Source organism: Heteronotia binoei, chromosome 3, assembly GCF_032191835.1.
Source record: "Heteronotia binoei isolate CCM8104 ecotype False Entrance Well chromosome 3, APGP_CSIRO_Hbin_v1, whole genome shotgun sequence".
Lineage (NCBI taxonomy): Eukaryota > Metazoa > Chordata > Lepidosauria > Squamata > Gekkonidae > Heteronotia > Heteronotia binoei.
Window position 1 is genome coordinate 70,194,350 of NC_083225.1, and position 25,997 is coordinate 70,220,346.

The 25,997-nt window shown below is 39.9% G+C and overlaps 1 protein-coding gene across 2 annotated transcripts in view; it reads right to left on the reverse strand.

Moving 5' to 3' along the window:
* Nucleotides 1-205: 205 nt before the first annotated feature.
* VEGFD (vascular endothelial growth factor D) overlaps nt 206-25,997 on the reverse strand; it is a 35,780-nt gene continuing 9,988 nt past the window's right edge. For both annotated transcript variants that reach the window (XM_060234002.1, XM_060234003.1), the window contains exons 2-7: nt 24,332-24,542; nt 21,878-22,068; nt 19,292-19,440; nt 18,351-18,448; nt 2,947-3,142; nt 206-1,275 (exon numbers count right to left, since the gene is read on the reverse strand). In XM_060234002.1, the coding sequence (XP_060089985.1) occupies nt 1,149-1,275; nt 2,947-3,142; nt 18,351-18,448; nt 19,292-19,440; nt 21,878-22,068; nt 24,332-24,542 (972 nt within the window). In that variant the 3' untranslated portion in view covers nt 206-1,148. The remainder of the gene's footprint in view (nt 1,276-2,946; nt 3,143-18,350; nt 18,449-19,291; nt 19,441-21,877; nt 22,069-24,331; nt 24,543-25,997) is intronic.

Below are 25,997 nucleotides of genomic sequence, written 5' to 3' on the forward strand. Positions count from 1 at the left end.
TAGACCTTTTGGAATGCAAGGCTTTCACATTTTTTTTTTTTTACCAAAACAATGTATGGTAGAAACTTGCTTCTTTCTTTTTTAAAAAATGAGACAATAAATCCAGCTGTCCTGAATTAGATGTTTCTTTGTAAAGCTCCATATTTATGGAACCTTTTTTTGTGATTAAGATTTTATGTCAAAATAACACATGGCAATGGACAAATTTTTAATAACCAATGCATTTATTTTCCTATATACATTTTAAATATAGAACAGTATCAGACAGTAGTTCTAAAATAAATCTAAATAATAAAATGGACAGTAGATCAACTAATTCAGTGCTGAACATATTATGAATACAAATGATGGAAGTTTGCTCTAAAGCAGGCATCTCCAGCAGGATGCCTGAGGGCACTGTGGTTCCCATCATCACCTTTCCTGGGGCCTGCCAAAAGTGGGCAGGCCTTTTGCCCAGCAGGGCTTCTGATTGGCTATGCAGACTTTTAGAAAACATTGCTTCAGCAGCAGCTGCCACTACAGCAGCAAGGATCTTCAGTGTCTGACTGAAGATAAACTGTGTGTATTCAAGAAAATAATTTTAAACATGTTCACGTCAAAAAGCATCCTGTTAAACATTTCTGTCTGAAATGCTGAAGAGTTACTATGAAGAGTTGCACATACCCTAATTCCCTGATATTTGGTGGTTGGCTCAGCCTCTTGTGGCAGCCGTTTTGTCATCGCACTCCAAATTCCAAAGATGCCCATAGTCTCAAAAAGGTTAGGGACCCCTGCTCTAAAGAAATATGTTCAATAACATCTATGAGTTGATGATGTAGAACCATTTCCTTCTGCATTTCCAAAATGCTGGATGATGACTGTCCTACTGCAACAAGCATACCAGTTTCTTCCCCGACAGCCATAATGGACGTAGGTCCTTTTAGTTACCCTCCGCATAACAAGGATAATCTGTTGCAGCAGACATTGAAGCCAGATGGTAATGTCCTTGCACACCCACTCATCCTCTTCATAATGAATACCAATTTGATTTTTTTACTAGCAATGTCACTCATATCTTACAATTATTATAGATGAATAGCTTGTGGCAGAAGGCACCTACTTTGCAAAGCAGAGAGTGCTCGTTTTGTGCAAGGGTAACAAAAGCTCAGTCAAGGGTTTTCTTTACTTTGGGACCCATGAAGGGCTCTTCCTCCCCTGAGACAGCGACAGTGCCTTGAACATGCTGGCCTAGCAGTTGGGCACGTTCTGGCCTGGAATGGGCATTTGTCTTCACAACTGTTTAAGACAACAGAAAAGACAACATGGTAAGTAAATAGTTCTGTATCATAGAATAGGAACTGGAAGTGATTGTCTTTCTTTTAAAAAAAAATCCAAACCTGTGTCCTCATCACAGCACCCCTGCTACCTCCCCCATATTAGTACCAGTATGGTTCCCTTGAACTATTTAATGTTTTGGCCCTGATCTGAATTAGGACTCCTACACACCCAATTTTCAGAGGAGAGAATAGTTGGGAATGTCATTCATGGAATTCCCAATTTCTCAGCTGTTTGAAATAAAGTTCCTTCATGCGAAAATGGCCCTATCTGGAAAAAAGGGATTAATTGTTCTGGGCACTTCCTGTGATGTTCTTCATCTTGCTCACTGTTTCTTCACTTCAAATACTGTTTTCCTTGTTTGCTGTGATTTTACATTTTCATTGCTTTATTTTTACATAGGTTAGTCCACCATCCAAAAATTGGTGAGCATAAATGCATGAAAAATTGTACCAGGATGTTGAGAAAACACAATCATAAGAACAAAGGTAATCCGACTAGTGTGAGGTATGTCTGCCCAAGTCCTGCTGGCCTAAGGTTGCCAATCCCCAGGTGAGGGCAGGGGATCCCCTGGTTTGGAGGGTCATCAGAAAGCGGGTAGTGGTGGTGGAGGGAAATGTCTGCTGGGCACTCCATTATTTCCTATGGAAACTGATGGAGAATTGATCCACGAGTACCTGGGGCTCTTGGGGGGCTGTTTTTTTGAGGCAGAGGCACCCAATTTGCAGCCTAGCATCCGAGGCCTCTCATCAAAATACCCTCCAAGTTTCAAAAAGACTGGACCAGGGGTCCAATTCTAACCCCCAAAGAAGGTGCCACTATCCTTCATTATTTCCAATGGAGGGAAGGCATTTAAAAGGTGTACACTGTGCAGTCCTTTTAAATGTGATGGCCAGGACTCCCTTTGTAGTTCAATTATCCTTGTCACAACCTTGCTCCTGGCTCCACCCTAATTTATCCTGGCTCCACCCCCAAAGTATCCTGGTTCCACACTCAAAGTCCCCAGATATTTCTTGAATTGGACCTGGCAACCCTATGCTGGCCTGCTGTATGAATGCACATTACATTGTTCACAAGACCAGGATTCATAGATGTTTCTTGGAGTTAGAAGAAATGTCTGTATGAGACTACCTGTAGGCATATCGTGCAACATATAACCTAAACTAGGGTTGCCAGCTTGGTGTTGGGAAATTCCTGGAGATTTGGGGGTAGAACCTGGATAGGGACTTCACTGGAATATAATGGCACACAGAATAAACCCTCCAAAACAGCCATTTCTTCCAAGGGAGCTGATATCTGTGATCTGGAGATCAGCTATAATTCTGAGAGATCTCCAGGCCCCATGCTATAATGTTGCCAACCCTAAACTTAACACTAGCCCCATTACAGTTGGCAAAGCAATCTAAGTGAAAAAAGTGGGAATTCCAAAATGATGCAAACTAATCTTTATTAGAAAACCTTGAGTCGTTTGGTTCTGCACTAGAAGAGTAATTTTTAAAAACAGATCATTTAGCGGTGCAAGTTCATTTTATCCTCAGCATGAACCCCAAGGTGGGAGTGGATCCATCAGGTACCCTGGCAGGGACTGAGCAGGTTGTTTTCTGAACTGAGATGCAACTTGGAAATGCTTACCTGCAAGTTTCTGCATTAAATGTCTTGTGTTTCTGAAAGCAGCTATCCTGGTTCTCTGTGCACAAGTAGCAGCTGCAATTCTCTTTGTTCTGAAATAAATTGCCAGTGCACTTCCATTTACAGATGCACTCACAGTTCTCTTCATCAAAGTCCATATTTGGTGCACACATAGCAAGTTCAGCAAGTGGAGGAAGTCCTGGCACAAAAGACACATGGTTTTGTAATCCAAAGGGATAATGATTTACGAAGTCTTTTCACACTGAAAGCTCTTAAAATGTTGGCAGTTTATCACTTTGCTAAAGATCACAAAGAAAGAGGGTGTAATTTATAGGTAGTATCCTGCAGATTCACAATAAGTCTTCAATTTAACTTACAAAATGCTCAATCAACTCAAGGCCTGGAACTCCCAGAATCTAAATTTTAACCAATTTATCACCAGAAGTGGGAACTCCCTTGCTTGAAAATAACATAATCCCAACAAAAATAAATGCATAGCCTGCACAGATTCTGGTGGCCAGATGCCCTTTTAAAAATATGATCTGGTTACTATTTGCTGGGATCTAAAGCATTATTTTAGGCATGTCTAAGGGCTCAGGTAATCCTATTGGGACTGCACTGCACATCATTTATCATACATTGGCTCAGATTAGTTGTTTGAATCTGTATCTTCTGGACCAAAATTGGCATACAATAGCAACAATACTCATAATGTATGCATCTGACAATGACGCAAAGCTAGACTTCAGGAGGCCTGAATAAAGAATACATAACAATAAAAACAGCACAGTAAATTTTTTATAATATTCAGGTGTGTATGAGATAGATAGATAGATAGATAGATAGATAGATAGATAGATAGATAGATAGATAGATAGATAGATAGATAGATAGATAGATAGATAGATAGATAGATAGATAGATAGATAATGACCTATACTTTAACATAAGAGAAGCCATGTTGGATCAGGCCAATGGCCCATCCAGTCCAACACTCTGTGTCACACAGTGGCCAAAAAAATTACACACACACACACACACACACATATATATACACACACTGTGGCTAATAGCCACTGATGGACCTCTGCTCCATATTTTTATCTAACCCCATCTTGAAGCTGTCTATGCTTGTAGCCACCACCACCTCCTGTGGCAGTGAATTCCACATGTTAATCACCCAATTGTGAGGAAAAAAACCCTTACAGAACATCATGTTACCAGCTTGGTTGCCAGAGCACCTGGAGAAGTGACACACACACGTCTGGCCAGAGAATGTGGGTACACCTATCCAGGGGCAAAAGGGACTTATGTAGTACAAGCAGCCTTATCGCTACAAAGGCACTCTGCACCGGTACAAGAGTGCCCACAAGGAGAACGGAAGGCTTCCCGTCATTCCATATGACGTCCATCCCAGCATTGGAGCGAAGGAAACTGCGCCGCCAGGAGCTATCCAGGTGAACGGTTATGAAGTTCTGACCATGGAATCCACCATGGAGGGCTAACATCACACACAGCCATCTTCCTACCAGGCTTGACTCCATTCCAGCAAAGCGAACGGCTCCCGTACACACCAGATGTCACCTTTGGCCTACAAGCAACCTACCCACCCCAGGAGTGGTTAATCGTCCAACCGCCACTTCCTTTGTTTAACGGAACTCTAGACAAAGACTGGTGCCCAGAAGAAGACAGAAGAAGAGGAAGACCATCTTCAGCCAGAGCCAAGTTCCTTTGTACAAACTGGGTGTTACCTAGGCCATGATTTGACTCTCTATTGTCACCCTTTTAGATAAGTCCAATAGTCCTAAGCATCTCCCCACCCAGGTAATCTCTCTATTCTTCTCCCCAACTGTCATTTTGGAGCCTCCTCCTGGTCCGTTTCAACCTGAAAGTTCTCTCAGGTATCCAGGATTCAGGCAAGTCCATTGGTCAAGAGCAAGCACCCAATTAGGTGCCACCAATGAACTTTCTATTGGTTGTCGCAGTAGTCCAGCCCTTATGGTCACTGCAAAACCTCCCCTTTTCATGCACCAGCTGACCACCTTCTTCTTCCCTTGTACCTCCCATCCCCTAAGGGCTCAAGAGAGTCCTTATAATCTGTGGACTAGCTACCCACAGGTGTGCTTCTATTAGTATCCCAACTTCTGCTGCATAGATCCACCCCCGATTCCTGATCAGTTTCGGGTCCCTTCTCCCACTTCCTCGTTTGTCGCCATTGGAGCCTTTCTCAAAGACTATGATAGGTAAATATCACCCTGTTTGTCTACCCATATGTTCCCCTATCTCTCTATCTATGTTTCCTAGGACTGAAGGTGTATTTTGATGAGTATTTTATCTTGTATGGAAGCCTATATTTTTCTTAATAAATTTTAATTGGTTTACTTAATATTAGAGTCGCTAATACTTTAAGCATTACTTTTCTGGACGTGTTAATCCTGTATACACAGGTAAAAAGATCCTGAGACAGGTACCCACCTGACAATTCCCCAACCTCGTTTTGAGGGCATTTTGGCTTACACTTTGGGTGAAGAAGTACTTCCTTTTATCCGTTTTAACCTGACTGCTCAGCAATTTCATCGAATGCCCATGAGTTCTTGTATTGTGAGAAAGGGAGAAAAGTACTTCTTTCTCATTTTAAAACAGTTTTATTGGTAACATATGGTAATAAATCTATATCTTACATCTTTAAAAAAATTTCTTTTATCTACCCCATATATTACTTTCTACCCACCCCTCCCCACGTTACTTGACCCCTGCCGGTGTTGTTTACTTAAAATGCAAATATTTAAAGGTACCCTTAACTATTAAAACAAAAATTTATATTCTTCTTTTTAAAACTTAATCATTATCAAAGATTGTCCAATGTCCTTTTTATTTTTCACTCTCTTTCTACATATCTTCTAAACTTTTTCCAATCCGTCTTAAAAACTTCTAAATCATAGTCTCTTAATATTCTTGTTAATTTGTACATTTCACTCCATGTCATAACTTTTATAATCCAATCCCATTTCTCTGGTATTTTTTCTTACTTCCACAACTGCGCATACAATGTCCTAGCGGCTGAGAGCAAGTACCAGATTAAAGTTCTATCTTTTTTTGGAAATTTTTCCATTTGTAATCCCAACAGAAAAGTCTCTGCAACTTTGTTAAACTCATATCTTAGAAATCTCTTGCTGAATCATCTGCCAAAACATTTTAGCTCTTTCACAAGTCCACCACATATGGTAGAAAGAACCTTCATGCCTTTTGCATTTCCAACATCTGTCTGGCATCTTGTTATTCATCTTTGCCAATTTTTAGGAGTCATATACCATCTTAAAACAGTTTTCTTTAATACTTTGACATGTTGAAAGTTTCATAGAGTTCTTCCACAAATATTCCCAAGTTTCCATCTGTATTTCTTTATTTACATTAATTGCCCATTTAATCATTTGTGATTTCACTACTTCATCTTCTGTAGACCATTGTAGAAGTAATTTATATACTTTTGAAATTAATTTATCATTGTCTCCAAGCATAACTTTTTCCAATTCTGGTTGCTCTTTCCTTATTCCTTCAGTTTTAATATCATTCTCCACCAAGCTCTTTATTTGTTGCATTTGAAACCAATCATATTTATTATTCAGCTCTTCAGCAGTTTTCAGTTGTATTTTGCCACTTTGTATTTTTAATAATTGATTATATGACAACCACTTTTCTTCGCCTATCTCAGCCGTTATTTTTATTACTTCAGCTGGCACTATCCATAACGGTCTTCTCTCATCTCCATATTTCTTGTATTTCATCCATGTATTTAGCAAATCATTTCTTATATAATGGTGAGAGAAAAAACTGTCCATCTTCTTTTTTCCATAATACAAATACGCGTGCCAGCCAAATTTATTTCCATGACTTTCCAACACTAAAAGTTTTTTTTGTTTAACAACGTTATCCATTCTTTCATCCACACTAAACAAACTGCGTCCTGATATAATTTTAAATTCGGTAGTTGAAACCCACCTCTCTCTTTTGCATCTGTCAAAATTTTCATTTTAATTCTTGGTTTCTTCCCAGCCCACACAAATTCTGAATTTTTTCTTCGACATTTATCAAATTGTTTGCCATCCTTCACAATAGGAATAATTTGAAACAAATACATTATTCTTGGTAAGATATTCATTTTAATTGCAGCTATTCTACCCAACAATGACAAGCTAAACTTATTCCATTTTAACATATGTTCATCCATTATTTTTAAACAGATCAGTATTCTTCATTGTTATCTCCACCCCTAGGTATTTTACCTTAGAGGTGACTTCGCAACCAGTTAGTCTCTGTAATTCTTGTTGCTTCTTCATCTGCATATTTTTACACAGAATTTTTGGTTTTTCTCTATGAATACAAAGTCTCGCCAACTCCCCATACTCTTGAATTTTAGCTAGCAGCAAAGGTGTAACTTGTATGGGGTTTTCATTTATAAACATTATATCAAAGATTTCAGGTTTTCACGGCTGGTAACATCATTAGGGTTTGTGGAATCTTTCGGGATCAAGTGCCGTGTTCTACTGGAGAAAGTTTTTCTTCCAGACGTTTCGTTCTCAGCTGCAGAGAACATCCTCAGTGGCGTTGCAGCCGGAGCAGGCGCTCAGACCTTCTTGGCTGCTGTGCATTGAGTGCATCCCCACTCAATGCACAGCAGCCAAGAAGGTCTGAGCGCCTGCTCCGGCTGCAACGCCACTGAGGATGTTCTCCGCAGCTGAGAACAAAACGTCTGGAAGGAAAACTTTCTCCAGTAGAACACGGCACTTGATCCTGAAAGATTCTACAAACCCTAAAAACATTATATCATCAGCAAAAGCTCTGTATTTGTAAGTAAATCCTTTTATTCTTAATCTTTCTATTTCTTTTTCTTCTTGGATCTGCATCAGTAATATTTCAAGAGTCATTATAAACAACAATTGTGAAAGCAGACAGCCTTGTCTAGTACCTTTGCTAATTTTCATATCTTCTGTAAGATCCGTGTTTATACACAACCTTGCACTTTGTTCAGAATATACTGATTTTATCATTCTTATAAAGTTTTCACCCAACTCAATTTTTTCCATTACTGCAAACATAAAGTCCCAATTTAAATTATCAAATGCTTTCTCTGCATCTGCAAAGAATAATGCTACTTCTTTTTCTGGATGTCTTTCATAATATTCTACAATATTTACAACAGTTCTAATATTGTCTTTTATTTGTCTTTTGGGAAGAAATCCTGCTTGATCTTCCTTTATAAAGTTTATCAAATGTTGTTTAAGCCATTCTGCCAAGATTCTTGTAAATATTTTATAGTCATTATTTAATAGCAAAATTGGTCTATAATTTTTTACGTTCGTGACATCTCTATCTTCCTTAGGTATCAACGAAATAGCAGCTTCTTTCCATGTGTTTGGTACTTTCCCTTTTATTCTTATCGTATTCCTCAACTTCTGCAATTTTGGTATTAACTCATCTTTAAAAGTTTTAAGATATTTAGCTGTATATTCATCTGGCCCAGGTGCTTTTCCATTCTTCATTGCATTAATTGCTGCTTCAATTTCTATTTTTTTCAATTGGATCATTCAAAACTTTTCGCATATTTTCAGTTAAGGGCTCTGTTTTTATCTTTTGTAAATACTCATCCATCTTCTCTTTCTTTATTTTAACACCTTTAAACAATTTGGCATAGTATTTAAAAAATTCTCTTTTTATTCCCTCTTGGGTAACCACTTCTCTTCCATCTATCACAATTCTGTTAATAATTCTATTTTCTCTCTTTTTCTTCAATTGCCAAGCCAAATACTTTCCCGGTTTATTTGCTCCCTCAAAGGATTTCTGCTGAAGTCTTTTCAAACTCCATTCCACTTCTTTATTTAACAAATGTCTCAATTGAGTTTATAATATTGTAATTTCCCTTAAAATTTTCTTTTTCCCTGGCCTTTTTCTCAACTCCCCTTCCTTTTTCTTTATTTTATTTTGAATGTCCAACAACTGTTTTTCTTTTACTCTCTTATCTTTATTATTCAAAGTAATCAACATTCCTCTCATTACTGCTTTATAGGCATCCCAGACCGTCTGAAAGTCAATATCCTCTTTGTCATTCACTTGGAAAAAAGCTTTAGTTTCATTTTCTAGGTATGTCACTGTTTCTTTATTCTGTAGCAAATCTTCATTCAATCTCCATCTTCTCACCTTCTTGGACAATTTTGTAATCCACATTTTTGGGTTATGATCAGCACCAATTTTAGGTAAAATCTCTATTTTCCTTGTTATAAGACCTAAATCTTTAGTTCCCCACAACATGTCAATTCTAGAAAAAGTTTTGTGTCTTGTAGAAAAGAAAGTATAGTCCCGAACTTCAGGGTTAAATTTCCTCCATATATCTTCCAGATTTTCTTGTTTAACCAGTTCAAAAAAAGACTTTGGCAATTTTCCTTCTTTACTATTTTTTTTCCTCCCGACCTGTTCAATGAGTTCTTAACTGTTCCATTAAAATCCCCCATTATCAAACTTGGTCATAGGTCAATTCATCAAGCTGTTGTATAATGTCTTTTAAAAAAGCATCCTTTGCACCATTATACTGCTACAAATCTTCCATCTTTATCTTTAAACACTAATTTTGGCTCCAATTCTTGTTTAATATAACAAACCACTCCCCTTTTCTTCTGTTCAGCCAATGAAAAAAATTCCACTCCCAATTGTTTATTCCATAAAAATTTATAATCCTTTTATTTGATCTGCACTTCTTGCAAACAAATTATATTACAGTTTTGTTTCTTAATCCAATGAAATGTTGCTCTTCTTTGTTGTGGTGAATTTAGTCCATTAACATTCCAAGACAATAATTTGTAACCCATCATGGTGCAAATTCTTTATTTTATTCAAAAAAATCTACGCATCTCCTGCGCATTTGTAATTGTGATTCTTTTCCCCTGGAGTTCAAAGCTCAAACCTTCAGGTATTATCCATCTAAACCTCATTCCATTGTCTCTCAATTTTTCTGTCAACTTTTTATATGTTCTTCTATCATTTATCACTTGCCTCGGCAGCTCCTTCATGATTCTCAATCTACTGCCTCCCACTATCAATGTCTTTTCAAAGTTTTTACTCATGATCCTTCCCACCATTTCCTTTGTCATATATCTTATGACAACATCTCTTGGTAAGTTATTTTTCTTGGCATAAAGTGAGTTAGAACATAAGAACATAAGAGAAGCAATGTTGGATCAGGCCAATGGCCCATCCAGTCCAACACTCTGTGTCACACAGTGGCAAAAATTTATATATATATATACACACACACACTGTGGCTACACACACACACTGTGGCTAATAGCCACTGATGGACCTCTGCTCCATATTTTTATCTAAAGGTGGCTATGCTTGTGGCCACCACCACCTCCTGTGGCAGTGAATTCCACATGTTAATCACCCTTTGAGTGAAGAAGTACTTCCTTTTATCCATTTTAACCTGTCTGCTCAGCAATTTCATCGAATGCCCACGAGTTCTTGTATTGTGAGAAAGGGAGAAAAGAACTTCTTTCTCTACTTTCTCCATCCCATGCATTATCTTGAACATATGAACATATGAAGCTGCCTTATACTGAATCAGACCTTTGGTCCATCAAAGTCAGTATTGACTTCTCAGACTGGCAGCAGCTCTCCAGGGTCTCAAGCTGAGGTTTTTCACACCTATTTTCCTGGACCCTTTTTTGGAGATGCCAGGGATTGAACCTGGGACCTTCTGCTTCCCAAGCAGATGCTCTACCACTGAGCCACCGTCCCTCCCCTCCTCTTGTAAACCTCTATCATGTCACCTCGCAGTCGACATTTCTCCAAGCTAAAGAGTCCCAAGCGTTTCAACCTTTCTTCATAGGGAAAGTGTTCCAGCCCTTTAATCATTGTAGTTGCCCTTTTCTGGATTTTCTCCAATGCTATAATATCCTTTTTGAGGTGCGGTGACCAGAACTGCACACAGTACCCAAATGAGACTGCACCATCGATTTATACAGGGGCACTATGATACTGGCTGATTTGTTTTCAATTCCCTTCCTAATAATTCCCATCATGGCATTGGCCTTTTTTATTGCAAACACACACTGTCTTGACATTTTCAGTGAGTTATCTACCACGACCCCAAGATCTCTCTCTTGGTCAGTCTCCGCCAGTTCACATCCCATCAACTTGTATTTGTAGCTGGGATTCTTGGCACCAATGTGCATTACTTTGCACTTGGCCACATTGAACCACATTGAACCACATCTGCCACGTTGACGCCCATTCACCCAGCCTCAACAGATCCCTTTGGAGTTCCTCACAATCCTCTCTGGTTCTCACCACCCTGGACAATTTAGTGTCATCCGCAAACTTGGCCACTTCACTGCTCACTTCCAACTCTAAATCATTTATGAACAAGTTAAAGAGCATGGGACCCAGTACCAAGCCCTGTGGCACCCCACTGCTTACCGTCCTCCACTGCGAAGACTGCCCATTTATAGTCACTCTCTGCTTCCTTTTACTCAGCCAGTTTTTGATCCACAAGAGGACCTGTCCTTTTACTCCATGACTCTCAAGCTTTCTAAGGAGCCTTTGATGAGGAACTTTTCAAAAGCTTTCTGGAAGTTCACTCTATACATATAATCATACATGTTTTTAGTCTCTTCAGGGTCTTCCTCTAAAAATTCTGCAATTATTTTTATTATATATTCTTTTAAATCACCATCCTCCTTCTCAGGTACTCCTCTCAGACGTATCTGAGTCTCCATCAATTTGCAGTCATGGATTGTCACTTTTTCTTGCATTTTCAACAAGGTGGAATCATATACTTTCATTCTGCCTTCTACCTCCTGTACTTTCTTAGATGTTTCCTCAGTTTCCTTTCTGAGATCTTCCATGTCTTTTTTAATCTCTGCAATAATTTCTTTTTTTTTATTCATTTATCATCTCTCTCACCCCTTTCATCATTCTGGCCTCCATTGCCTCCAGTTGGTCCTGCATTTTTTCAAATGAAGTAGCCCTTGTACGAGGCTGCTTGTGTTCAGACATTTAAAAAACAGTGAAAATTTGGACCTCACCAATTTTCAATTCAACTATCAGATTCAAAAGAGTAGGACTTGCCCTTTAAAACAAGCCCAATTTTGCTGTCCTCAGAGCTCCCAAAGTCAAGATATTTATTTTTAAAGTTTTTAAATCTTCCAAAATGGCGGTCGCAACTTTTTACTGCTCCTTACAATTTTTTTCCCCTTTTTAAATCACCCGAGGTCCACACAAATAATATGACCAATAGTATTTAACTTCTTACCCTCTTCTCAGTTAACTCCAATAATTTTTAATGTCCCGAATTCTTTAAAACATTCTTTAAAACATTTTATTTTGGCCTCCCAGCAATGGCTGCTGATGTTTCTCAATGGTAGTAAATTCCTAGAGTAGATTTTCCTTCTTCTAATTCCTGCTTTTGTTGCCACGAAGTCTCATTCACACTGGTAAGGAGATCTCATGATACTTGACGTACTTCCTGTCTTGCTTGAATGTGCTGCAGGTCTGTGACAATGGTGCTCTTTTTTCAAAACCGCAAGTAGTCTAAACAATAAATTCCTTTCCACTTTTTAGCACTTTTTAACACTGTCTTTTATATTTATAAAGTCTAAATTTCACCTCTTCCTCCCCTCTTCTTCCAGGCTTTCTAGATTTTCCTTTCCCACCTTTTAAATTTATTCCATTAAGCTGTAAATAGTTCCAGAATGAAAGATAGAAATTTGTACCTTCTCTTCCAATTATCCAAGTTTCTACCGGTCTTGCACAGCTTTAGATGTTTAGCAGTGTCCAAGAAGGTTAGGATCCTGTCGAGCTTATGTCAAATAAATGACTCTGAAAACTTCTGCAGATGATGAAAATGCAACTCTTCCCAGAGACCCCTCAAAGGAGCCCCCCCCCCCGACTCCCTTTTAGCCAAGGTAAATCTCCTCAAGTTTCCTGTGCATATCTTGGACTAATCTCTGACTGAGAAAAGTAGTCAGTAGGCATTAAATTGCCTTCCACTACCCCAAACAGAAGTTCTAGCCTCCTCCTGTTATGAGAAGCAGCTCAGCTCGACATTTTCCTCCCCCGGAAGTCTCAAAAGTACTTCTTTCTCTACTTTCCCCATTCCATGCATTATCTTGTAAACCTCTATCATGTCACCCTGCAGTCGATGTTTCTCCAAGCTAAAAAGCCCCAAGCTTTTAAACCTTTCTTCCTAGGGAAAGTGTTCCAACACTTTAATCATTTTAGTTGCCCTTTTCTGGACTTTTTCCAATGCTATAATATCCTTTTTGAGGTGCGGTGACCAGAATTGCACACAGTATTCCAAATGAGACTGCCCCATCGATTTATACAGGACATTATGATACTGGCTGATACTTCGTTTGTAACTAACTTTCTGGTTCTTGGTTCATTTTTTTTGTGAAGTTAGGTTCCCCCCCCCTCTTTTATTTTTTTGAAATTTTATTTCAAAATACTTACCAATAATTAAAATATTCTTTTTGAATATTGGAGACAGTTGGTGATGGTTGGTGAGCCACTGCTGATAAAGGGTATGGGTCAAGACAAGAGACCCTTGAGGATCAGGCAGAATTACTGGGGCTTGGCTGTTCTTGGCTATGGCCACCAATGGCTCCATACAGCAAACATACAGCATACAGCAAATTGTCCTGTAAGGTAAATGGCCAGTTCACTCTGGCCCAACACTCTCTCTAACCACTACACCACATTTGCTCTTGAACTTATCTTAAATGTTATCTCACAGTTAAAAGCTGCTTTTTAAAAAAGAAGCTAGTAACTTTGAACATGCAGAATTAGATCTCAGTCATTATTTGTCTCAATTGAACCTGAAGAAATGCATCCCATGACAATTTCATCAAGGAGCACCCTTAAGACTGGTCTCAGACATTTAATGTTTTAAAGCACATTGAATCATGCCCAGAAACAGACTGAAAGCAAGTGAAGATCTTCAAGCTGTGAGAAATGTCCTCATTGTAATGAATTCCTGATATCAGCCTAACCACTATATTCTGGATCAGCTGAAATTACCAAAGATGGTAGACCAATGTATACCATATTATACTAACTAAGCATGGACGGACCAATGTATACCATATTATACTAACTAAGCATGGACATTACTAAAACATAGATAACTGCAACAAGTTTGTACAAAAGTGGCCACAGTTCACCAATCAATGTAGTGGACAATTTTCCAGTCTACAGGTATCAGCAGTGGATTTATTTACAGTGCAGGATATAATATTACTCCAGAACTGCAAATCTGATGTTTCAGAGAAGTGCAACCCTGCATCAGCTGAATGCCAGCTTCAGATTTATTATACTCAACCTATCTCAACTCCAAGCTCCTATTAAGAACATCCACTGCCTTGGTGGGAAGTGCCATCAATCCACAGCCAACTTATGGTGACCCTGTAAGGTTTACAAGGCTGAGTTGGTTTGCCATTGGCCATCTTTGCATAGCAACTCAACTTCCTTGGTAGTCTTCCATCCAAGCACTAACCAGGGCTGACCCTCCTTAGCTTCCAAGATCTGATGAGACTGGGCTAGTTTGGGCCATCTAGACTAGGGCTTCCCTTCCTTACTGAGATTAAATGAAAACAGCACTTATTATCCACTCATTGAAGATACCATCCCCACAATCTCTAGATGACCTTTTCCAGCAGGAGAAAATGGAGACATGTGGAATTCCATAGCATAAATACCATGCCACAGTCCTCCAGCACATACTATCTGAAATACATTTGCCATAGTGCAGCTGCTGGAGCATAGTTCTTCCAAATTCTAACGCCACTGTGTAATAAATCCATAGTCTATTTTATTTCAAGTTGCTTTGATATGCATGAAAATCAACAAGACTATGTTCCCCTGGTCTGTCTTCTAGCACAGATCATGTCCCAGTGTGAGCAAGGCAGTTTCAATCCCAAAACTGGATCCGAATGCAGAATGAAATGCGTTTAGATATCCACAGCAGAAAGGTCCAGGGCTGCACCACCTACTTGAATGCCCAAACAGAGAGACTAACAACTGACTAATAGAAATATCATTAGGGTCCTGGAAGGATATTTTAGTCAGTGGTCTCAAGATACCTGCTTCATGAGGGCATCTGTTTTTACTACCCATTCGGCAGTCCTATGATTTTCCTACAGAGAAAAGAAAAAAAATCCCCCTCTATGTCCACTTATTCCAGTTTTATGACATTCTCATTTTAGCTGGTCCAAATTTCCATTCTCAATATAAATAATAAAGTGACTATACAAATGAGCAAGAGTAAACATTTCCACATTTATCCAGGTCAAAAGGATTTAGACTCAGGGTAGTTGCCATGGAGCTGGTTTATTTTCCCCAGAACAAAATGTTAAGAGACTGCATCTCTTTTTTAACCCAGATAAGTAATAGGAAGTAGCTTTTTAAATTATACTTTGAGCATTGATTGCTGATGCTTTCTTGGTCTGGTTCCAAACTTTTATATCAAAATATATATTAAAAAGCAATTATGTGTCACTGAATCAACACGGAACATCGATAGACTCTGGCAGCAGCACAAAATCTGGAAATTTTGTTTGAGGTTTCAGATTCAAGGTCTGCAAGAAGAAAGGAGGTATAACATTCCTCTCATTTTCCTGGAATTTTTTTGGAAGATGTGTCCTTACAGAACCTTTAAAGCTCTTATTTTGACTATGTAGCCAGCTTCTCCTCTTTATGGCTCCTGTACCTTATATTGGTGTCCCCAACCACTGGGCTGTGGACCAGTACTGGTCCATGGCCTGCTAGCAACTGGGCCATGGGGTGAGGCAGAGCAGCCCCGGACTAAAGAGGCAGCATGGCCTCACTTCAAGGCTGCCTCCCCTTGCAGGGTCCCAGACCAGTAAAAGGGACAGCGCTGCTGTGACCTTAGCCTACCTCTCATTTATAGACTCTTTAAATGGGAGGGGGAGGCAGAAACAGCCCCAGTCTCCCCCCCCCATTTAAAGACCCCCATGGGGGACAGGGATGTGGCATGGGTGAGGGGTAGCCTGGGATGGCAAAACCACCCCCCCACCGGTCTGGGAAAAATTGTCTTCCACAAAACTGGTCCCTGGTGCCAAAAAGGTTGGGGGCCACTGCCTTATATCATAGGCATAAATCATACAGCTTTTCCTAGCAAGCAGAGGCTTTGGTGGAGGAAGCTTCACCTCAAAATTTCTGCTTGTCTTAAAAACCACTGGACCCTGCATAATTCAAACAGACAGCCCTTGTGAGCTTAGGCTTGCCGGTCTCCAGTTCCAGGTGAAGAAGCCCCAGTTTTGCAGGCTCTTCCTTGCTGCCAGCCAGCTGTCTGGCAGGGGGAAGCCCCACCCCACCAGTCACAATGTGCCTTCAGATATCAGGCAGGTTCAGAAGCTTGCAACTGCTTCTGTTTTGGAAGGTTTCTGTGTGCCTTTAAATCTCAGCAAGACTGAAGCTCGGGTGGGTGGGGGAGGTGAGCAGGAAGAGCCATGTGTAAAATGAGAGAGAGAGAGAGAGAGAAATTCTTCTGTTTGTTTTGCATTCCTTTCAGAAGCTGTTTGAGTAATAAAAGGGATAGTAAAGAGTTAACTACAACCTGAGTGTGGGATAGAGGAAAGCTCCACCCCTAGACTCTCTCTGTGTAAGATGGTTGAAATACAGCACATTGTTACATTCAGCAACTCCGGTGAGGAAAAGCGTGGACATGCAAACTGTTTATTTTGGCTCCTCTGTGTGTGTTGTGTGAGTTTACTTTCATCAAAGTGGAAGTGCAGCTGCTGCAGAACCATTTGAATGCAAAAAAGAGGAGGAGGAAATGAAGACTGTATTCAGGAAAACTGCACTGCTGTATTTTTATTTATTTATTTTTAGGAAATGGGAAAGTCTCCTGGCTCCACCCCCAAAGTCCCCAGATATTTCCTGAGTTGGACCTGGCAACCCTATGTGAGCCTGAGTATTCACCATGTCTGGTACTGCTTTTCACATTTTACCCCATTTCAGTTGTTACATTTTTGGGGCTCCAATCTCACTGGAAAGCATGTTACCCATAATCCTCCCAATGCAGTTGCAGCATCTTGCAATACAGACTAGATGAACTATTTAATAGGATGCCATTGAGCTATAGAATTTGTTTTAGCCAAAATTTATTGATTTTAATTATATATATTTATTATTTCCTGTTTTATGTCACCCAGAGCCTAGCATTAGCCGGGATGGGGCAATTAATCAAGTTGAATATATAAATAAATATAAATAAAATATCATATGATGACAGAGTGGGACAGCCATTGTTTTTCACAGAAGAAGAAATAGATAAATAAGGCTGCTCAGTCAGAAAGGATAAAAATGGATGGAAAATCCTGTATCTGAGGAAGGGAAGTGGATGAGGGCATCATAGGAGCACAGGGGAGAAGAGGAAATGAAAAGCTTTGCCATACACTGCTTCCTTCAAAGGAAGGAATAATTGGCAGCAATATATGGAAACTTTATGTCTGGTTTGTCCCAAAGACTGTTTCTCTCAGCAGCCTCATTCAGTATATAACTAATGATAATAAGTGAGTAACTACACTGGGAAAAACTGTTAGGGCAATGTAATCTATTGATCTAGACTTTAAATGTACATTTTCATAGTTGGTGCTAAAATCACCTTGTTTATTACAGTTGGAAACACTATATGATGAAAAACATACATGAATGTCAAATATAGGGTTAAATTATATATATGGGCTTCAAGTGCACAAATATTTCCCCAAATATATCTCTCTTTAACTAAAATAACTGTGGTGAACTGCAGTCTGGGGTAAAGGTGGGGGGAGCAAAGCTGCTGAAAATCATCAAAGGGTCACCTGATAAATAATTATTCTGGTCCTCCTCCTAACACCCAAACAACTCAGAAATCAAATTACATTATTTGGCAGCTAGGATGATCAGGACCCCAATAATTTTGGCACCCTGTGCTTATCTCTTTCCCTGAAAGCCATTTCTCTTATCAAAATTGTTCCCTCTAAGGTGGCTTTCATCCTACAAAGTTGAAGATAGGATTATTTTCACAGGGCACAAAGCAACTTGAAGGGTAAGAAAAATGAACTTCAGGGGGGAAAGATAAGCATCACCTGCATAAATTTCCACTTCTGATTCTTGCTGCTCTCTAGGGTAGAAAACAAACAAACAAACCCATATTTCAGTTAACATATTCACGTCTCTCCCAAACATTCTAGTCCTTTACTTCACAGATACAGGTAATGCAATTCTTGTGAAATAAACCTGTATGATAAAGAAGAGCCATGAAAAAAAAAATCTAAACGATTACACACAATAGTTTTGCTGCATTTCACAAGGTGTAGGCTGTTCAGCTGCTAGAAATATAGTATATATACCTTCTCTTCTACGAGGATGATCCTCATTTTCAACACATTCACATTTATTGATGTCCCATATCCACCCATTGTGACATAGTTTTTTTAAATGAGAACAACTAGGAGGAAATGAAATGCAGATTTTAAGGAAACCTTATGAAAGTAAATCAGATATAATTAAAGTAACAAGAGCCAACTGGTCCAGCCAGCCAGTATGATACAATGGTGAGAGTGTAAGACTAGGATCTAGAAGAACCAGGTATGAATCTTTACTCTGCCATGGAAGCTTGCTGGGTGACCTTGGCCCAGTCACAAACTCTCAGCCAAATTTACCTCACAGAGTCATTGTGAGGATAGAATGGAGGAGAGGAACAGTTATGTAAGTCACCTTGGCTCCCACTGGGGAGAAAGATGGGGTATAAATGAAGTAAATAAATACCATAGGCTAATTATAGGAAGCAGGCTGATAACTAGTTCTGTGAATTGGTTCAGAGAGTTTGTTGACAAACTTCTGTATTTAAAAGCAATTTAAAACATATCTAACTTTAAAATCATTCAACACAAAGCCTCATTAACTTCAAAGGAATAAATCAGAGAATTACTTTTGTGAAGGAATTAAGCTAGGGCCATAAATGACATTCTTTCTGTTTGCTGTTTCTTAATTTGCCACAGCTATGTTGTATTAGGTTTTTCTCTTTGTAAATATTTAAGATGCCATGGTAATTAAAACTGCTGCAAAAAAAGACTGTCCTTATATAATGTAACATATTTTACATTGTCTAAGTAATCTTAACACATTTCTCTGTTTCACAAATACATACTACATTGCACATTAATAAGGATGCAGTAGCCTTCACAGCTATGGACAATCATAGAAAAGTGTCATGCTTAATTTTTTCTTTTTAAGAGATATGGACATAAAGACAGGGAGAGAAAGAGGGGGGAGAGACTGTCTTTCTTACCGATCCGTATCTGAATATGGGACAGATCTTCTTATGATGGAATATGGTTGGTGCTGAACATTTGATATACACTTACAACCTGTGTGGTTCGCAACTTTGACTTCAATTGGGTCTGGCACATTTGTTAAAGGTACTGAAATTTCAAAGAGCTAGAAAATTGAAACATGGTATTAATTTGTATTACTAATTCAGTTATTAGTCCACCCATTCCCCAAAACACATATATTTCATTCATCTTTAGAAAAGGCAAATTGAGGCCTCTCTCTCTTATTAAGTGGTTATGAGTGCTTTTAGAAAAACTACTGGAGACAAGCCATGAACAAAGGCCTTTTACCAGCAGCTGCCCTTCACTGTTCCACGTAGTGGTGGTGGGTGAAAAGTTTAAAACTGGCAAGTCACTTTTAGGGGGAACTTGAACATGAAAGAGGGTAGTTTTAGGAATCACTGGAAACTTTATAGTTTTCCATAGAATTTCCAAGAATTCCTAGAGCTACCCTACAAAACTTCCAGGTTCTCCCTATAAGTGATGCAGCAGCAAACAGCACATCATGAACCTCCATTGTCCCAACCATGAACCTCCCATCAGTTGCCAGGCAACAGAGACTTGAACATTTGGGAAGCAGCAATCACCCATAGCTTCCTGGTGTGCATGCTCTTAACTGTGTGAAAACATGTCTGTCCTTTACAGTTTACTATTAGGGATGGGCACCTACCAAAATGCAAAGCAAAATTCATCACACATTCTGGCCTATTTGTGATTTGCAAAACTGAAGTTTGTGATGGGTCTACCATCATGAACTTCCATGAACTTTTAAAGAAATTTGTGGCAGTTTATAGTGGTTTGTGTTCAGAGCAGAAAAAAAGGTAAAGGTAGTCCCCTGTGCAAGCAGCAGTCATTTTCGACTCTAGGGTGACGTGGCTTTCACAACGTTTTCACAGCAGACGTTTTTATGGGGTGGTTTGCCATTGCCTTCCCCAGTCATCTACACTTTCCCACCAGCAAGCTGGGTACTCATTTTACCGACCTTGGAAGGGTGGAAGGCTGAGTTGACCTGGAGCCAGCTACCTGAACCAGCTTCCATGGGATTGAACTCAGGTCGTGAGCAGAGGGCTCCGACTGCTTTACCACTCGGTGCCACGGGGCTCTTCAGAGCAGGAAGCAGGGGTTTAATGTGACTCCAAGTCCTTTTAGAGCCAGTTTGGTGTAGTGGTTAGGAGCAGGGACTCTAATCTGGAAGAACTGGGTTTGATTCCCCACTCCTTCACATGCAACTGCTGGTGACTTTGGGTCAGTTGCTGTTCTCTCTAGATGAGTTCTTGAAGAGTTTTCTCAGCCCTACCTACCTCACAGGATGTCCACCGCAGGGAGTGGAAGGGAAGGAGAGGAGGAGAAAAAGAAGAATTTCTATTCCTTCACGCTGAATCTCAGAGCAGCTCAAAATCTCCCACAACAAACACCCTGTGAGTAGGTGGAGCTAAGAGAGCTCTCGCAGAAGCTGCCATTTCAAGGACAGCTCTGCGAGAGCTATGACTGACCCAAGGCCATTCCAGCAGCGGCAAGTGGAAGAATGGATAATCAAACCCGGTTCTCCCGGATAAGAGTCTGTGCACTTAACCACTACACCAAACTGGCTCTGAGACTCTGAGAGAAGGGCGGGGTATAAATCCAATATCTTCTTAAACTCCTACTTTCTGTTCCCCATGAAAGCCACAAAAACAGCTTAGTGGCAGGGAGCAGGGTGCTTCCTGACAATCAGCTGTTATGTGCTTTCTTTGTCGTCCATTTAAAATTTAAATGTGCATATCCCTATTTACAGTGTTTACTAGTGCAAACACTAGGATACAGTAGGATTGTCAACATGGGAAGGATTTCATGACATTTCAAGATATCATAATTTTCAAATACTGCTCTAATCAGTACACATTTATTTCATATTTGCCAAAGACTGTTCAAATCAGTGCACATTTATTTACTATTTTTCATGGCCTTGAATTGATATTTCATCAGCATTATACTGTTGGGCTTTGTCAGATATTCTCTTTCTTTTTACTTTATGATAAAACCATAGCATTTCCAATGATTTCTAGAGCTACACAATGTCATTTCTGGATTTCCCCAGAAATGACCTAGCACTGCACAGGATGTGATTCCCTCATGATTCCACCTTCGAATCGCCTACTAGTTGCCAGGCAACTTTATGCAAGTGTCTTGAGCTTCTGGAAAGCAGCAGTCAGCCACAGCTATCTAGTGTGCCTCTCCCATATGTTCTTAATGTGAAAAAGACATATCTGCCTTTCATAGTTTACTGTGTTTAATGTTACAAACACTCATGTGAATGTGGCTGATAAGCCCTGGACTCTTGTTTTGTCTTGTGCACTTCCCTATATCCTAGCTTCTATTACACAGTTGTAAAAGTAATAATTCCCCACAAAAGGTGTTTGTGCACAATTTATAAAAATGGCAAAATCAGTGCAATAATAAAAAGTATAACAACCATGTATTCTAGGTTATGGTCTACTTTGAGCCTTATGGTTACATTCTGTCGAAGTGCTACAATCATGGAAGGATAGGAAAGGTCAAAATACCATTTTGGAAACATAAGTTGTACTTGTGTTCATACAGCTCAGGCTCTCTTCATTGCAGCAGCCTCCACATCTGAAGACATTCACACAAGGAGGCTTGAAGAATTTGTTGGTGGTGGTGCCCAGCTCCTTTGCAACTTCTACACAGGTCTCCCTTGGCATACACTGAGTTCTCTGCCACTCCTCATCTATAACTGGAGAATACACAGTGATTCTAAAAGTGTAGTAGTCACAACTGGATTCACATTTTCATTAGGATCCCACTGAGCCTGCTACAATTGTGTTAGGACATTACAGCAATTTGAGCATTGCCATTTATAATATAAACAATACTGTTTTAAGATTTGCAAATTAGTCTCTACAGGTAATATACTGATACAATTTTCCTCCTTAACCTTTCCGTGGCTTACAGTGAAGTCTGTGGAACCCAAACAGGATCAAAACCGAGTTGTGTAAGAAATTCCCTTGTCCGTATTGCCAGCCCACATACAGGTACAGGATTGCTGTAGAAATTACCACATGAACTGCCAGGTTCACATGCTTCCATCGTTTGTTAAATGATGCTAGTGTGTGACAAGTAGTTCAGCTGGGGGTGACCACAAGTCAAGTATAACACTGGCCCAGCCTGCCTTCACAAAAGGCTTGATATGCAGCAATTGGCCTAGTCACAGGGAGGTGCTACCATCGCTCATAACAGATCTGTGAACTGGATCTAAGACATTATTCTTTTCACAGTTCTGGGCTCTACATCCTCTAGATGGTTCCTGCCCAGCAATGTCCAAGATAATGTGGTGTTTTATTTCAGGATACTCCTCATAAAAATAGGAATTTAAATGTTTGTTTTACAGCTTATTTATTTCTGAGCTGTTGGCAAGTTCTATGTGTTTGTATGCTGCCGTTGGCAGATTCTTCAGATGACTACATGGGATGTTTACTCTCTTTTTTAGTGGAAAAATCCCTATTTAAAGCCAATATCCTTTGAATTGTGATGAATGAGCCAAAAAAAGAAAAAAGAACTTTTGAGTACAAAATCCAGAGAACTTTGATCTGGTTCAGAAGCCTTTTGTCAACATAATCCTATTTTTCTCACTTCTGTGGGTATCTGTCAATATGGCGCACTGCCTATACTATAGGATGAAAATATAGGATGGGCATCAGATTCTTGAAATTCAAATAGCTTTTCAGAATAAGTTTCACATATGTCTGACTGACTCTCAGCTGAAATATGAACTCACTACTTCATCCCATGCCAGCCCTTTTTGTAAAATGGTATGTTTCAGTATTTTTTTGTAAAAATAAATATCAGTGTGCTTATTCTTATGAGACTTTCCACGTGAGCGTTTTACAGAACCATCCTAAACGACTTACACTTTCTAATCCCATTTACTTCAATAGACCTGGAAGGGTGTAACTCAGCTTGGGATGGCACTGCCGATCATACAATAAATGCCCAGTTCTTATTTGTTTATTGCTGGCAATCCCTCAGTGGGATGTCAGATGATCCCAGCAACAAATTTCACAGTTGCACAGCACAGACTTCCCTCAGCACTGCCCATTTGCTGGGAAAGGGCAAATGAGAGAAGGATGTCTGGCAGTGTGATTCTGCCTGTAGGGTGGAGGAAAAGCAGGATCAGCCACAGGCTAGGCTGGCTGGCCTTTGTCAGCTGGCATTGTCTACTGCAGCTTTTTAAACTCAAGCTGAGGCCATCTCTCTTCCTCAGTTGTCTCACAGTGATTTGCAGTTGTTTCAAGAGCCCCATGTGCCCATCAAGCAGCAAGGCAGAGTTTCTCGCTGGGCTTCAAGTTCTTCAGACACATAGCTATTTGTGGAGCTGCTCCAGCTGGTAGGTGGCCATGTGCCCCAGGCTACAGCTAACTGGTGGCACACCAGTTGGCTTTTCTAAAAACACAGCTGCACTGTTTTGCAGCCATGCAGAACCAATTTAAAGAGCTGGTCCAGCTGGTTGGCAGCCACGTTACAGGCTGCGGTCATGTTTTCACCAAGGTATGTGTCTGTTTGTATTCCTGCCACTGCATTGCCCTCTATCCCCCTGACCTTGCAATCATTAGCTGAAGAAATGCCCCTGTCTTCTAGCAAACCCAGCAGCTATGACTGTGGATGCTGTATGGGCATCTATCTAATGATGCTTGTGGCATCACTGTAATAAAAGATACAGTGGTTTTTACATTACCTGTGATATTTTTGCCATTTAAAAATACTCCTTTTTTCTTTTAAACATTATTGAAAGCCTGTGAGCTCCATGCTTGTATCATTCAAAAGCACTATGTTATAAACATACCAATAAACAAGAGACAAAGCTCAGCAAATGAGTCAGAATGTCAGACCCAGAAATAATCCTCAAGCATCATCTCAGGTATTTATCATTAACATTAAAATAATTCCTATCAATATGTGTCAAAACAAGGAACTCTGAAGCTCATAAACTTTTCATCTACCTTTGAGTATCTCTATATCATAAAAAGCTGCAGCGAATCTCGTGGAGCGATGGGATGCAGATCTGGAGTCCATGGTGGCCACACTCTTGAGTTTTAGACGGCATTTCCACAGCTTCCAGTCCTCAGAGTGGGTAATTCGAAGGAGTTCTTCCAGACTGGCGGCTTTCCTGATCTGCTGCTCTGACCATTCCAGTGCAGACAGTGATGCTCTCTGGGAAGAAGGAAGGAAAGAGGGCAAAAAGGGTAGAATGGCTGACTTGTGTTTATCTATATCTCAAGGGGAAAGCATTCATTCCTCCTGCTGAATGTGCCATTGTGGTGTATATATCTAACTTATTACATCACATTAGCAGTAAATAAAACTTTAACAAAAAGGAATGTTTCTTGGTTGTTAATACTTTTGAAGATTACACTCCATAAAATGAGTAAAATAATTGGAGGCTCACTGTAGCCAACCATCAACCCAGCAAGTAGGCTTGTCCACATGGGAAGAATTTCATGACCTTTCAAGGTATTATAAAATTTAACTGTGCAAATCAGTGCGTATTTCTTCCATATTTTCCATGACTCTGATGTAATATTTCATCAACATTATAGTATCAGGCTTTCTCAATATATTCTTTCTTTTTTCTCACATAAAAATATTCTCAAATTATTTCTAGAACAAATTTGAGCACTGATTTTGCTTCCTGTTGATATATTCTGCTCTATGAGCTGTTGCTGCAGGGGTCAGCAAATCAGTCTGCAAGACCAGCCATAATCCTGAATGCTGGATGTTAACTCATTCTGGACAATAACCAGAAGTTACATTGTTTCAGCACCACAAAGATATGAATGGTCTAGCCTACATATATTGCATTCCATTTTTCTGGGCAAAGTGATCCAAATGCATTCTAGCTGAAGCATAAACCACTGTGCTGTGAACTCTCCTTGGGAATGGTAGTCAGCCTTTGCAGCCCATGCCAGTTCCTTTGATTCAGAACAAAATGGCTACAATTCTAAGAATTAGAACTAAGCAGACACATGAGTTTCCTATTTTCCTGCAAGAGAGAGAAATGCTCTTCTCTCCTCCTCCAAGGAACCCACAGAGTTCACGTGGGCAGAGACATCATGTGCGGGAAGGACAGTGAATTGGAGCGACTGTTCAGAGCTCCATACTCTAGTCCAGGAGATCTCATGCTCCCCCAAAGAAACCACAAAATTACCTGGGTGTTTTGGTCAGTTCAGTGGCTGCCATTGGCAGTGGACACTATGTTGGGAACCAAGTCTCCTGCTATAGAGGGAGACCTGGGAGCCAATTTGCTGTAGTGGTTTAAGTATGCAAACTCTTACCTGGGAGAACTGGGTTTGATTCTCCACTCCTTCACTTGCAGCTGCTGGAATGGCCTTGCATCAGCCATAGCTCTCATAGGAGTTGTCATTGAAAAGACAGCTTCTGTGAGAGCTCTCTCAGACCCACCCACCTCATAGGATGTCTGTTGTGGGGGAAGAAGATAAAGGAGATTGTAAGCCACTCTGTGACTCTGATTCAAAGAGAAGGGTGGGGTATAAATCTACGGTCATCTTCTTCTTCTTTCTTCTGTCTCTGGCTGCCTGCTGCTCTCTGGTACAGCAGTGAAAATAATGGGAGGGAAATGACATCATGAAATATCATGACATCACTGCT